The sequence below is a fragment of the Chelmon rostratus genome, chromosome 1, assembly GCF_017976325.1.
Source record: "Chelmon rostratus isolate fCheRos1 chromosome 1, fCheRos1.pri, whole genome shotgun sequence".
Lineage (NCBI taxonomy): Eukaryota > Metazoa > Chordata > Actinopteri > Chaetodontiformes > Chaetodontidae > Chelmon > Chelmon rostratus.
Window position 1 is genome coordinate 789700 of NC_055658.1, and position 14057 is coordinate 803756.

The 14057-nt window shown below is 40.8% G+C and overlaps 1 protein-coding gene across 1 annotated transcript; it reads right to left on the reverse strand.

Annotated features, from left to right (window-relative positions):
- Positions 1-146: 146 nt before the first annotated feature.
- Positions 147-5313, reverse strand: znf414 (zinc finger protein 414). Its single transcript, XM_041939682.1, has 5 exons — positions 5097-5313; positions 4769-4879; positions 3296-3401; positions 2666-3198; positions 147-881 (listed from the first exon to the last, which is right to left on the reverse strand). The coding sequence occupies exons 1-5, from the start codon at positions 5146-5148 to the stop codon at positions 712-714; spliced, it is 972 nt and encodes a 323-aa protein (XP_041795616.1). The 5' UTR covers positions 5149-5313; the 3' UTR covers positions 147-711.
- Positions 5314-14057: the final 8744 nt, after the last annotated feature.

The window sequence follows — 14057 nt, forward strand, 5'->3', positions numbered from 1 at the left end:
TATTATTATTATTATTATTATTATTATCCTCCTGAGTAGGATGAACAGCGACTGTAGCAGTGGCTTTTTTCAAGAAATACAAAATTGCAGTACAGTTGTTTTTAATGCAGTCACATTTATCTGTTGAGCAATGGGAGGAGCAACAGGCACACCTCTGCTGTCTGGAGCCAAACTGACACAGGCGAACTCAGTCTGTCCAGAGTCAGTGCCCTCCTAACTGAGAGAGACACCAACCAGACCTGTGTTTCCCTATGCTTGTTAAATATGTATAAAAGTGAGTTCTGTAGTGTTAATTTAATGAGAATTTGAGTTTGATAATAAAGAACAGTTAAGATGATTGAGTATATACATGGAACTTATCCATTACAGTGTGCCATACGTCTTTTTCTGTTTGTGTAATTAATACAGACCCACCACTTGACAATGTGAAAGGGGAAGTTGTCACAATAAAATTCCTTGTCTATGGAATCTGCTGCCTCACTCTCCCTAATTCAGGTGCATCATGTCCAATATTTGATGTCCTTAGGCTCCAGCAATCTCCAATTGGGACATAAATAAAACAAAGTAATGTAAAATGTTTCAGTTTATTACCAAACAATCAGTTTATAACTCTGAATAAAAGGTGTATTATACATGAACTTGGGGCAACAAAAGGTAACATTTGCTTCCAAAACATATCTGGTACAGTAAATGAGTCCTTCTGCTTCCACTCTATCGGTTACTGGCAGAGCTTCCCGTGTCTTCTGCAGGTTTGTTACCACTGTGGTGAGTGTTGATGTGTTGAGTCATTTCCTTACGGTTGGTTACAGAGTGGCCACACTGCACACATGTGTAGCGCCCTTTAGTGTGCTCCCAGAGGATGCGTCTGTTGCAGGCCATACCTAATGGGTGAAAAGACAAAGTAATGTTTGAACGAAGGAACTGCATATGTTCAAATTCAAAATAACTCAAAATCAAAAAACACAAATGATGCTTCATCCTGGAACAGCAAAGATTCACATTACCCCAACAGCCCTGGCTACAGACAGCAGGTTCCAAAACAACTTCGAGGTCAATACTTGATGCTTGAATACTTCAACAGACAAAGCTACCCCACAGCCTGTTCACGCTCCTGCTGCCTGGCAAGCAATACAGCAGTATCTGCTGTCATACCACCAGAATACAGAGTAGCTTCTTTCTTCAGACTGTGATTCAAGTCTATTCAAGTCATCCTACACACTCCACCATAAAAAAACTTTTTCTTGTGTTGCATAACGGTGTCACAACTTGCATTTCATTGTGCAACCCTGTGTTGTATAATAATATAATTATATAATTCTTCTCTCTAATCTCAACATGGTCACACTACAAGATTTGAAAATCATGGCACAAGAGTGAGATATAAAATTCTACAGTTACCTCAGGAAAGAGCTGGATGAGCTGTACTGTGTCTAAAGGAACATTTTGAGCAGCAGAAATTTGGCCACTACTTAAGTGGTATACATCCAGGTATAAATCAAGATGGTCAGAGATAGAAAACTCTATGGGGAATGGACTGCCAACATGCTGGGGACCCTTTATTAACTAATCATTTTTCTGACCCTAATAATCCTTGGATGACTAGCTCCTGTGAGACATGGAATGAAATAACTAATAGGCACCAAATGAAAGGCAGGACTGAAACCTTAAATGGTTTGCCTGTGACCCAGATTTCATGCCCAGAAAATATGAGACAAGGTTGGATTGGAAATAGTGTTATGGTGTATTGTACACTTGTGCACTTTGAGCTTCCAGGACCTTAAGGACAACTTCTGTAAAATCAGGATCAGGAATTCGGTATTTACTGTTATGTTGGCAAGAAAGTTCAAAAACCTGACACTACAATGGAAAAGGAAATTGGTATTTTTCAAAAGCCTATAAAAACTCTTGAATAGTAACATCTAAATTATATTCTGCTCTTCAAAACTTTAAATGAAACCATGCTCTGGATATTAAAGCAAGATGAAAACAGAGGGGAATTTCACAGTAACATTGAAAGAATGGGATACACTCTGCAGACAGCAACGGTTAGTGACAAGCTCCCCCTTCAGGAGGGAATTCAGCTGCACATATGTGACTTGGACTAGAGGGCAAAGACTTAACTATTCTATTCAGACTGCCAGCTGGAGGTCCAGTGGAAGTGATCGAAAACCACTGTATACTGATATTTATATATATATTCTGGAACTGTCCCTCTGTGGCTCCATTCTGAAGAGGAAGCAGTTTTTAAGTTTTTAAGATGAAAATCTTTAAAGTTTAAAATGATGTGGGGTGCTGTTGCTAGTGGCAAGCAGAAAGAGAGAGAGAGAGAGAGAGAGAGAGAGAGAGGGGGGGGGGGGGTAGGGGGTGTGTATGTTCTGTGTTCAGTGCTCAATGTAAACAAAATAAAGGGTGACATGGTGCAACAACTCGCTGCAGTAATGCTTTGCAGTAAGAAAAAAGAAAAGCAGAGTGCTAAAGGTGTCTGGATGGTTCAGGAAATGTCAACACAGGTTGAGAGAACAAACTCCATCCGCTGATGAAAATAGTGAAACGGATATGAGTCGCTTGAGTCTCCAGCTTTTTGTTTCCTTAAATGATCAATTTACCACCTTGAATGATTTCATCATGGAACATGGAAGCAAACATTTACCCAGGAGAGGCTCACCTTGAGTCTTCTTCCACACAGCTGAGGACCCAGGAGGAGAGTGAGGAGCTGATCCAGGAGACCTGATCTGTGTCTGTTGCTGAGCCTGGGCATCAGGGGGGTCAGGAGCTGCCACTGGGCCAACCAGATTTAGAGATAGCTGCAGATCAGAGGCTTTGTTCCTGAGCTGAGACTGGGCAGCTGTCTCTGCAAGCTTCTGAGAAGCAAGCTGGACAGAGGAGGTCTCTGGTTTAGACAAGAAATGGGGGACGAGGAGAGGGGGGGCAGCAGAGTCTGGCTGACCAACAACAGCTGGGAAGGAAAGGTCTGGGTTTGAGATTTTAAAGGGTAGTTCCTGGGGTGTGGATGCCGAGTCTAGCTGTGGGGGATCCTGGTCCGTGTCCATGGGGGTCAGGTTTGGGTTGGTCACGGCAGCAGGTGGAGGGGGCACAGGTTCAGTGGATTTTGCCTTGCCCCGGGGTACTTTAGAACAGGTGTGCAGGTGAGTCAGAAGACCGCGGTAGGATCGTAGTTTTGTGCGACAGCTCTCACACCTTCAGAAAAAGAAGCAACATTACTGAAAAGATTTTCACTAACGAACTCACAGAATCTGAGCTGAGAGCGCAGGACAGTGACTTTACACCAACTCACAGGAAGAAGATGTTGGGTTTGTGATGATGCCTCATATGTTCCATCAGTTTCTGCATGTTGGGGAAGGAACCACTGCAGCCAACAGTAGAGCAAAGCAAGACTTTATCTGTGGAGAGAACACAAGGATTCATACTCTGAGCCCACGGGTTTGTAGATGTGCAGTAGTGCTCCCTGGCTTAGTCTAGCGACTCTGTTGTGGTTTCATTGTCCATTGGAACCATTTCAGAGGCAAAACATCTGCTCTTCAGCAGCCACTTTCTTACCTGTAGCTGATGGTAGTACCCTGGATTTTGTTTTGTTGTCTGACAGTATAAGGCTATATCAGTGTGCTAATCATTTCACTGCAGACTGCTTCGAGGGCCAAGGAGGGGTTTACTTCAAAACTGAAGCTCAAGGATGGACTGATACCGAGTTCAAATTTACAACCTCTAAGTCTTCCATTTCCATGTTGCTTTCTGTTTACTTTATGGGTTAGTGTGTTGAATTTGGCATTAGCTCGTTTCACAGCGACAGTCAAGAGAAACTGTGTGAACTTTAAACCAGAGTTGTAGGTTGAATGAGGAAAAACTGTTTTTTTAATTAGGTTTTAGGTCACCAGACCTAACGTTATCTCCAAACTTCACACTGCAATTAGAGATGTCAGTTGTGGTTAATTTTGCTTTCAATAGCTGGACAGCTTTTAATTAATAACTAAGCAGCACGCTGGACTGCATCTCCCAGTCAGCGGTGTCCTGGAATATTTCAACGTCCCAGATAACTGGAAGAAATTCTGGTCATATAATGGCTGAGTTTATGGACCTCTAAGTGATTAACAGCAATTGGCTGTGTTGTAATCCCTCCGCTTAATTGTGCCCGTCAAAGTATGGTGTAGTAGGGTGTAAAGCCAGAAGCCAGGAATTGTTTCCACCAGACATTATGACCAGACACTTACATATACCACACTTCGACGGGATAACAGAAACCCTGCTCTCCGTCAGCAGTCAGTGAAGTAACAGGTAGTTGTGATGTAGCTTTCGTTAGTGAGAGCTGTCCAGTATTTGGTGGTCAGGGCTTGTCTGCCCTGGAAATCTTCACGTTTAGCTCATCCTTCCTGTTTTAGTCAGTGTATTCAGGGTCGAGGTGCTGAACTAGTACCACACTGACTGGCAGCATACAGGACTCAATCATACAGCACAACCACGAGACCATCACACTATGTGTGAGTGTGTGTTTATGCAAATTAACCTATAGGCCAACATGCGTAACTGGTCAAAGATATAATCAGTGGTTAACTAATTAACAGTTAAGTATTGACATCCCTTACTGCAATACAAGCTCAGCTGATTTTGTTGTCACAGGAAAGGCTCCTCTGTTGCGTTGATGTGTATGTTGCCGAGACTACATACATTGCTTTGGTGCTTACCCATGTCCTACACATATAAGGAGTAAACATTAATAATCATCTCACACGCATGTCACGGATGGAAGGCTCACCAGGAAGAGACTGAGCTGAGATCTCATGGTCCTTGACGTGGGTTTCTAGAGCGTTCACATCCGTGTACACCCGCTTACAGCCGTGCAGTGGACACGGTATCCTCTTGTTTCCTAAAAAAACGAACGAACAAGATTTTGTGAAATTAAACTAGTTTGTTATGTGACAGCAATCGTGAAAAGAACGTCACTAACAAAGACGGAACTCGATCTGGTTGGCGTGCTAGATCATTTAGCTCACTGGTTAGGTTAGCGGTCTTTAGTGTCGTTGTGCACAGTGGGATACAAACGTAGCGACTTTGGTATCTGTCTGCAACGTTTAATTACAAACCTCCGTTTCCATTTTCAGCTGCCTGCGAGACTGTGTTGTCCGCAGACATCATAGTGTCAGAATGGTCGAGCTCTGCAGCAACAATGGTGGAGCAGAAACAGACTACAAGTACCCCACTGCATTGCGACAAACAGTGCACGGATAGAGAATGTGAATACACCGTACGACGCGCCGTGTTGCATGTTGGGACGTGGGCGCCATCTTGTGAAGAACGTGCTGTTTACCATAGACTTACATACGTAAACGCCGCATCGATCGCTGAATCATACGTTGACGTCGCCGCCATATTGGATGTGGCATACACATCATATATGTTGATCAATCACTTAACATCAAAATGATTAATGAAAATCAGTTAAATGTAAACGTTCGTGCTCTTTATTCAGAAAACCCACCTCTCACATGTACGTTTCAGGACCTGGTTATTACAAACACAGACGTTTAACATAAATATATAAATATTTCAATATTTATCATCACAATAACAGTGTCACCTACATTGGTAGCAGTAAATCTCATATAATCATTTGAAAAATACATACATTGCTTTGGTGCTTACCTATGTCCTAAACATGTAAGGAGTAGACATTTATAATCATCACATTAAAAGTTACATACGTTGTTTTTGATACATATTTGTCTCCCAAATATATTAGTGCGTGTAAATGGGTAGATAAAACTTTTTTTTATTAACTTAAATCATTTTTCTAGAAAGACACTTTATAACGTTCAGTCAATTTCCTTGCATTAGTTTACGGGGCAGATCTGCCTCATCCAATGTAGTGGACACACTGACGTATCGCAGCAACTGGCCAACCCGCTCTATGTTTAAATGTCTATGCTGTTTACACCTGTTTAACCGTAAATGCTACCATCACACCTTTGTTTTGCTTTAGCTTAACATCTGAAGAAACGGTCTTTTGACAAACTACTATAAATAATATTAATTTGGGCCCTAAGATTTTTGCATGCAGAAAACACAGATGGAATCACAGAATTTGATATTAAAAACTGAATCAATCGTAAAATGTGGAATATTGCAGATATTTCCAAAATGTTGATGCACGGTTTAAGTCAGGGTTTTCTATGCCTATCTATCAATGTGTTTTTTGTCACAGCATCTAAGATGCACAAGCAGAAAAAAACAAACTGCTATGTTGTCTCAAAAGCACAGAATCATGTCAATGAGGTCCTCAAAGAGAGAGAGAGGCCACATACAAGCAAGAACTCATCTCTTCAAAAAAAACTCTCAGAAGTGCAGCCACATTGGCAGATGCCAGTGGGAGCTCATTGAAGACTTTGTGGCTAAAGTCAGATATTTTATTATAAAAAGAATAAAAAAGCTACATCCATTTCTAGTCAAGCCCTGGTAAACAAGGAGGAGCAGTGCCCAAACCTGAGAGCAGCCTCTGTCAGACCCACTTACCAGGTGTGTTCAAGCTGCAGATGAAGGCTGTCCTACAGAAGATCCATTAAATAAAAAATAATGTTGTGTTACATCATATTCATTAATATCCAATACATTTTGAATGTTTTTATTAAGTTTTATTCATCCACCATATGACAAGACATTGCTTCTGATGGCAGGATGTGCTTAAATTGTCAAACGCAGAATTCAAAAAAATATATTGACAAAACACAGAATTTGGGAAAACATAAAACCCAATCTGGAAAAAATGTAAATAAATTTCATGTGGTCCTAATTGGTTTAACAGCTGTTTCGAAGGTTCTTGTCTTTAAAGATAAATCAGTACCAGTTGAGGGCATGGGGTAATCAAGTTTGTCTATAATAATCAGAATTTTATCATTATAGGAGCATATGAAATAGTTACTGTCTTCTTTTTTAGAGGGACAATAGAGTCCAGTGTCATATGCAAAGAGCCTGCAGCACCATCAACAAGATGTTAAATGTTTGGGTTCACTAATAAACTCAGATAAAGAAATGAGAGCTAGTAGGATGGATACCATCTCTCCTTATCAGACCAGGTCTTTTCCAGAAAGTCTGCCAATTATCTACAAAGCCGACATCTTTTGCTGGACACCTCTGACAGCCAGCGGTTGAATGATGACATGTGGCTAAACGTCATCACTGCTCAGATATGGCAGGGGCCCAGAGAAAACTACAGAGTCTGACATTGTCTTTGGATACATACACATCAACTCAAGATTACATTTGGTGACCTCTGATTGGCACAATTGCGTTGTTACTGCATCTTACTGTATTGATGTGATCCTATTAGAATGTAATTCAGTGCCATGTCTCAGTCCAACAGAGGACTGTTGTGATAAGTTTAGTCCCTCCCAAATTGATCATCTGGTTGATAGTGCTACAGGTTCATTACATATGACACTTGACTCTACTGCCTACCTAAAGAAGAAGATAACAAAACAGAAGAGGTTAGCTCCTCGGTATATCCCCATACCCGCAAATTAACATTGTGAAAACTTGAAAGGAAATGGCGTTCTACCAGTTTGGAAGTAGTTCATTTTGCCCAGCAAGACAGTCTTAAAATGTACAGGAAAACCCTCCACGGTGCCAAAGCAGCCTATTACTCTTCACTAATAGAGGAAAATAAGAAGAATCCCAGGTTTCTCTTCAGCACTGTAGCCAGGCTGACAGTCATAACTCCATTGAACCATGTATTGCCTTAAGCCTCAGTAGTAACGACTTCATGAGCTTCTTGTATTCTTGTATGTATTCTTATTATTAGAGACAGAATTCTTAACCTCCTGCCCTCAATAGGTAAGCTATTAAACCTGTTTTATTTTTTATACAGCTTTTCTCCTGTTGACCTTCACCAATTAACTAAAACAATTTCCTCATCAAAATCATCAACCTGTATTTTAGATACCATCTCAACCAAGCTGCTGAATGACGTTTTACCCTTAATTGGATCTTCTTTATTAGACATGATCAACCTGTCTCTGTCAACAGACCATGTACCACAGTCCTTTAAAGTAGCTGTAATAAAACCTCTCCTCAAAAAGCCTACTCTTGATCCAGGGGTCTAAGCCAACTACAGACCTATATCTAACCTCCCCTTTCTCTCTAAAATTCTTCTAAAGCAGTTGCTAGTCAGCTGTGCAACTTTCTACACAACAATAGTTTATTTGAGGATTTCCAGTCAGGATTTAGAGTGCACCATGGCACAGAGGCAGCACTGTTTAATTTCTAACTATCAGGCTGTCCAATTTCACAGCTAAACACTCTCCATTTAATCCAGAATGCTGCGGCGTGTTCTCACAAAAACCAGGAAAAGAGATCATTTGTCTCCAATATTAGCCACTCTGCACTGGCTCCTTGTAAAATCCAGAATAAAATTTAAATTCCTTCTCCTAACCAACAAAGCTTTAAATAGTAAAGCAAGATAAAACTTTATAAAGAGCTCATAGTACTCTATCACCCCACTACAACACTGCATTCCCTATATGCATTCTTACTGGTGGTTCCCAAAGTCTCTAAAACCAGAATGGGAGCAAGAGCCTTTACCTATCAAGCTCCTCTTCCATGGAACCATCTTCCAGTCGTTGTCTGGGAGGCAGACACCCTCTCTACAGTCAAGAGTTTTCTTTGGTCAGTTTTTGGTCATTTGATTCATTGCAAATTTGTTACAGAATTTGCCCGGCAACAGGTATTTCATTTTGATCTGCTTGTGGCCACGTCAACATCTAGTTTTTAGAACAAAGGACAGTCAAAGGATAGAAAATCATCAACTGTAGATCTTTCAGCTTCTATCAGTTCATTTCTGTTGGTCATCAGCAAATGTAGATTTGTAGGAAAAAACTGAAATGCAGACATTTGCTTTCTAAGTGGAGTTTTGATTGATCTTTTGAACATAGTTGTACATAGTTGTAATGAAAATGTATATATTAATTATACAAAATAAATTTTCATTGGTTCAGAAAAAAATTATTGCATTAGTTTTGACAAAAGTACTCTTAAATCATTTATCCCATGGGGAGTTCAAAAAGCAGGCTTTCTAAAATGTGACTTTCTGCATAAAAACAATTCTTCAACTCACGCAAACCCAATTTATATTTAAACCCTACCTACACATATGATTTAGAACTCACCTGTTGACAAATAAATTTAACATGTTTACTCAGCTTTTGATAGTTCAGATTTTGTAAACCAGTAATGATAATTCAACAAGGTGCAGTCAAGTTGACATTCAGCAGTACCCTGGCATACACAATACAGGAGAGTACTATAAAACTATTACGGTACTTACATTTGTCATACAAACCATTACTAAAAATGGTGTTATTACTTTGTGAAAGTACTTGGGAAGAAATTTGTATTCACTTCATACGAAAATAGCACTTATTTCATACACCATTAAACATACTTACATCTGGAATTAAAATGCATTGTGGTCCAAAAAACAGGCAAGTAGAAAAGGAAATACATATATAGCCTCTACAGACACAACACCACCAAAAAGAAAATGTCGGACTCAGGTTATAAAATGAACTTTTTTTTAAGGCATACAAAGCCTGAAGTCCTGCTGCCCACAAAAACAGAGAACCGTGCTGTTGTGTAAGCAGACAGATTAAAACCTGACATCAATGCAGATAACACATCAGCAAGAATAATAATAATAGAGATCCTGATAGGTTTATCCGTGAATTTCCATGTGCTGGTATGGTTATATGATTCAGTCATAGGTGTCTACACTGTATTCAGTGTCCATGAGAGCTGCTGCAATGCATGACTAGTGTTGTCATTGCATGATAAGTAAAACTGGGTGAATGACTGAGTGAGTAAAGTTTATTTATATAGCACCACCATAGAGCAAACATCACAAATTCCTTCACAATAAAAGATCATTAAAAGAGATAGAGACACAACAGAGCAGTGGAAAATTTACACAGATATTTTTCAATGTTGCCAACACTGTCCACAGATCTTCCAAGATAAATAAGTATTGAGTACAGGGCTTATTTTCATTTAGTATGGGGCTTCAAAGAGATCAATATGATTTTTTTGTTTTAATTACGAAAATAAAGCTACAAGCAGCGATTCCATATTCAAGCCCTCTTGTGCTCGAAAGAAAGAAGCAGCTCAGCGGGCCAAAATGTAATGTAAAATGTGACCTTTTGGGGATGGGAGCAAGAGCCTTTAGCTATCAAGCTCCTCTCCAGTGGAACCATCTTCCAGTCATTGTCTGTGAGGCAGACACCCTCTCTACATTTAAGAGTGGGCTTAAAACTTTCCTCTTTGATCAAGCTTACACTTAGGGCTGGCTCAGGCTTGTGTTGGACCAGCCCCTAGTTATGCTGCTGAGGGACTTCCAATGACACCCAAACCTCTGTTCTTCTCTCCCTCTCCATCTGTATGCGTTCCTGTCCTATCAAGGCATGTTACTGACTTGGCTTCTGAACCTGGACTACTGATTACAGCTGCATCTCCTGCCGTGACCCTTTTGCATCAAATGATCCATTACAAAGTTCACTCTCCCAGCCCTCTCAGGGTGTTCCAGACCTCGATTCTTCAGTTGTAACTGGTCAAACTGGCTGCGCTGAGTAACCCTGCACTGCTGTATGTATGTGTGTCTCCAGCCGCCACTGCAGCTTCTATTACGATTAGCTATACTAAGATTATTATCAGATCAGTAGTGCTGCATTATGTTCATACACTATCTGCTATTAATATGTAAATATATCACATATATAAATGTATCACATATGTATATAATATGTATATCACATAGCTACAAATCTATTAGAGCTGTCAATAAGTTGATTGCATTACTGTCTATCCCCTGCCTCTCTCTCTCTCTCTCTCTCTCTCTCTCTCTCTCTCTCTCTCTCTCTCTCTCCAATAAGCTTTATTGGCATGACTGTAGATCAACAATATTGCCAAAGCCATTACAAATACAAAGTACAACAACAAAAGTAACCGAGCAAAAACATAAACACAACAGATAATTCACACAAAATTGGATTAGCTCGATTAGATGTATAAACATAAAATTACAAATGTACATTAAATAGATAATTAACAATAATAATTTTAAAAATATATCATGAACATAATGAATTTATATTCATGTGTCACAGAACCATTTTTCTGCAACATATGAGTTAAATAAAAGAAAAAAAACAGATTGTAGATATATACAGGTGTGTCAGGTGTTGTGATGGTCATCTCTCAGGCTGTGACACAGTTTGACATATTTAGCTGCTGCTAAGCTACTGACTCTGTTCTCTCCGAGGATGTGTTGCATTTTAATTTGATCAGGCAGAGAATCAAAGTCAGTGACTGTAACTTTGATTTTTGAGAGGAACTCTGCTCTCGCCTGTTCATATTTGCTGCGGTGCAGCAGGAAGTGTGTCTCTGTCTCCACCTGTCTGTGTGGACAGAGCTGACACAACCTGTCCTCTCTGGGCAGCCCGGTCTGCCTGTGTCTGCCCGTCTCTATGGCCAAGCTGTGGTCACTGAGTCTGTACATGGTCAGAGTCTTCCTCAGTGTCTCATCAGTCACAGTGCTCCGATATTCTGCCACCGTGTACTTTCTGTTTAGAGCCAAATAACACTGAAGTTTGCTTTGTGTTTTTGTTGTAGATGTCCAATAGTTAATGTAATGTTGTTTTTGTTTTTCTATGATTTGGGGGGTCCAGATTGTGTGGGGGCTGTCCTGAGAGGTCCTCAGGATGAGCTGGCTGAGGGGGCTCTTCTCCATGTTCTCCTCTTGGCATTGCAGAGCTTTGTAGTGGTAGGAGTTGGGGTCACTTGTTTTAAGGTGTTTATAAAATTTGATGGCTCTTTTGTGGATGCTGATTAGAAGGGGGAATTGGCCCAGCTCGGCTCGGCATCCATTGTTGGGGGTGTGCACTCTGAGGATGCTCTTGCAAATCTCTGTGTGCAGTGTTTCGATGGGGTGTTTGTCCCATTTTTCAAAATCATGATTTGCGAGAGGACCCCACACCTCACTACCGTACAGAATAATTGGTTCAATTATAGATTTGAATATTTTCAGCCAGATTCTAATGGGTATATTGACGTTTGAAGATTTGTTTATTGCATAGAAAGCCTTTATTCCCTTCTCTCTGAGATCATCAACAGCCAGGTTCAAGTTTCCTGTGGATGTGATGTGTAGTCCTAAGTATGTGCAGTCATGTGTGTGTTCCACCTCCTGAGAGCCCAGGAAAACCTGGTTTGGTTTCCCTGACCCCTAGGTCATTTCTGGAATATCATAATCTTGGTTTTGTTCAGATTTACTGTCAGGGCCCAGGTTTGACAGAAGGTTTGCAGATGATCCAGCTGTTGTTGTAGTGCTTCCTTTGATGGAGCAAGCAATATGACATCATCTGCAAAAAGGAGGCATTTAATCTGTGTGTCAGACAGAGTGAGACCAGGGATGTCAGATAGTTCCAGTGATTGGGCCAGTTCATCTATATAAATGTTGAAGAGGGTGGGACTGAGACTGCAGCCCTGTTTCACTCCTCTGCTCTGGGGAAAGAACTCTGTTTCCATGTTGTTAATTTTAACAGTACATTTCATCTGTGTGTACATGGTCTTGATGATGTTGTAGGCCTTTCCCCCTACACCCTTCTCAATTAATTTTAGGAACAGACCATCGTGCCAAATTGAGTCAAAAGCTTTTCTTGTTTTGGTGGACGTGTTTATTAATGAGGGTGTGGAGGGTGTAGATATGGTCTGTTGTTCTGTGTTTGGGTGTGAATCCTATCTGACTCTTGCTCAGGACCTCGTGTTCTCTGAGGAAGTCTTGCAGTCGGCTGTTTAAGATGCTGCAGAACAACTTCCCCAGGTTGCTGCTGACACAAATTGGTGTGGTGATTCCTTCACTCTAGAGGTCAGGGAAATGTCCAACACCCAGAATGAGGCTAAATAATTTGAGTATGGCAATGTTAAATTAATGGTCATTGAATTTTAGCATTTCATTTAAGATGCCGTCAGGACCGCTGGCTTTCCTCGGCTGCAGCGCCTGGATTTTAGCAAGTAGCTCTGCTTCAGTAATTTGGTAATCTAGGGGGTTCTGGTTGACTTTAATGACTGATTCTAGAATTTGTAATTTATTGACGAGATTGTTTTGGACCGAATTCAGGGGAACAGCAGTATAGAGATTTAAAAAATGATTTTTCCAGATGTCACCATTTTGAATAGCCAATTCTTCTTTTTGTGGTTTGCTGAAAGATTGCCATTTCTCCCAGAAATCATTGGAGTCAATGGACTCTTCAATTATTTGTAATTGATGCTTTACATGCTGTTCTTTTTTAGTTCTGAGTGTTTTCCTGTATGCTCTCAGTGTTTTCCAGTACTGGAGGCGGAGCTCAGGGTTGTCAGGTTGTCTCTGGTTTTGATTTGATATATTTCTGAGAGTTTTTCTCAGTTGTTTGCATTCTGTATCAAACCACTCGTCATTGGTCAGGTCTTTTGATCTGTGGTGCCGGGGCTTTTTCAGACTGGATAAGTCTGCCACATGGTCAAATATGTTGTTGATGTCCTGTACAGCCTGTCTAAGGCCGTCTTGACTGAGGGGATACGAGGTGGAAATAAAACAGTCCAAATGGGATTGAAAGATTGGGTTCTTGATTGCTGTCAGGTAATCATCTTTTGTTTTTGTTTGTTTCCATTTATAGGGTCGTTTTCTGTAGGTCAGATTGCAGGGTTCTACTGTGTGAGGGTCGTTTGTGATTTTACTATGGTCTGATAAAGGGGTTAAGGGGCTGACTGTAAATGCTCTCGGGTAGAAGGGGTCTAGGTCGGTGATGCCATAGTCTACTGTGCTGTTGCCAAGAGGAGAGCTATGGGTGTAAAGACCGAATGAGTCCCCTCGAAGCCGACCGTTGACCATGTACAGACCCAATGTTCGGCAGAGCTGCAACAGTTGCTGCCCACTTTTATTGACAGTTGCTTCTGTGGGGGAGTGAAGGGAGGGGGATGCTGACTTGACCAGGTATATGTTTGTCTCACTGTGTGCTGATAAAATCTGG

What these genes read in the sequence shown, in the direction of transcription:
- znf414 (XM_041939682.1), bottom strand. Translation starts at nt 5,148, where the DNA reads ATGATGTCTGCGGACAACACAGTCTCGCAGGCAGCTGAAAATGGAAAC. An exon ending in CTCAGCTCAGTCTCTTCCTG is followed by an intron (nt 3,402 to 4,768) that starts GTGAGCCTTCCA and finishes TTCTCTCCACAG; the next exon opens with ATAAAGTCTTGCTTTGCTCT. An exon ending in TGTGTGGAAGAAGACTCAAG is followed by an intron (nt 882 to 2,665) that starts GTGAGCCTCTCC and finishes TTCACCCATTAG; the next exon opens with GTATGGCCTGCAACAGACGC.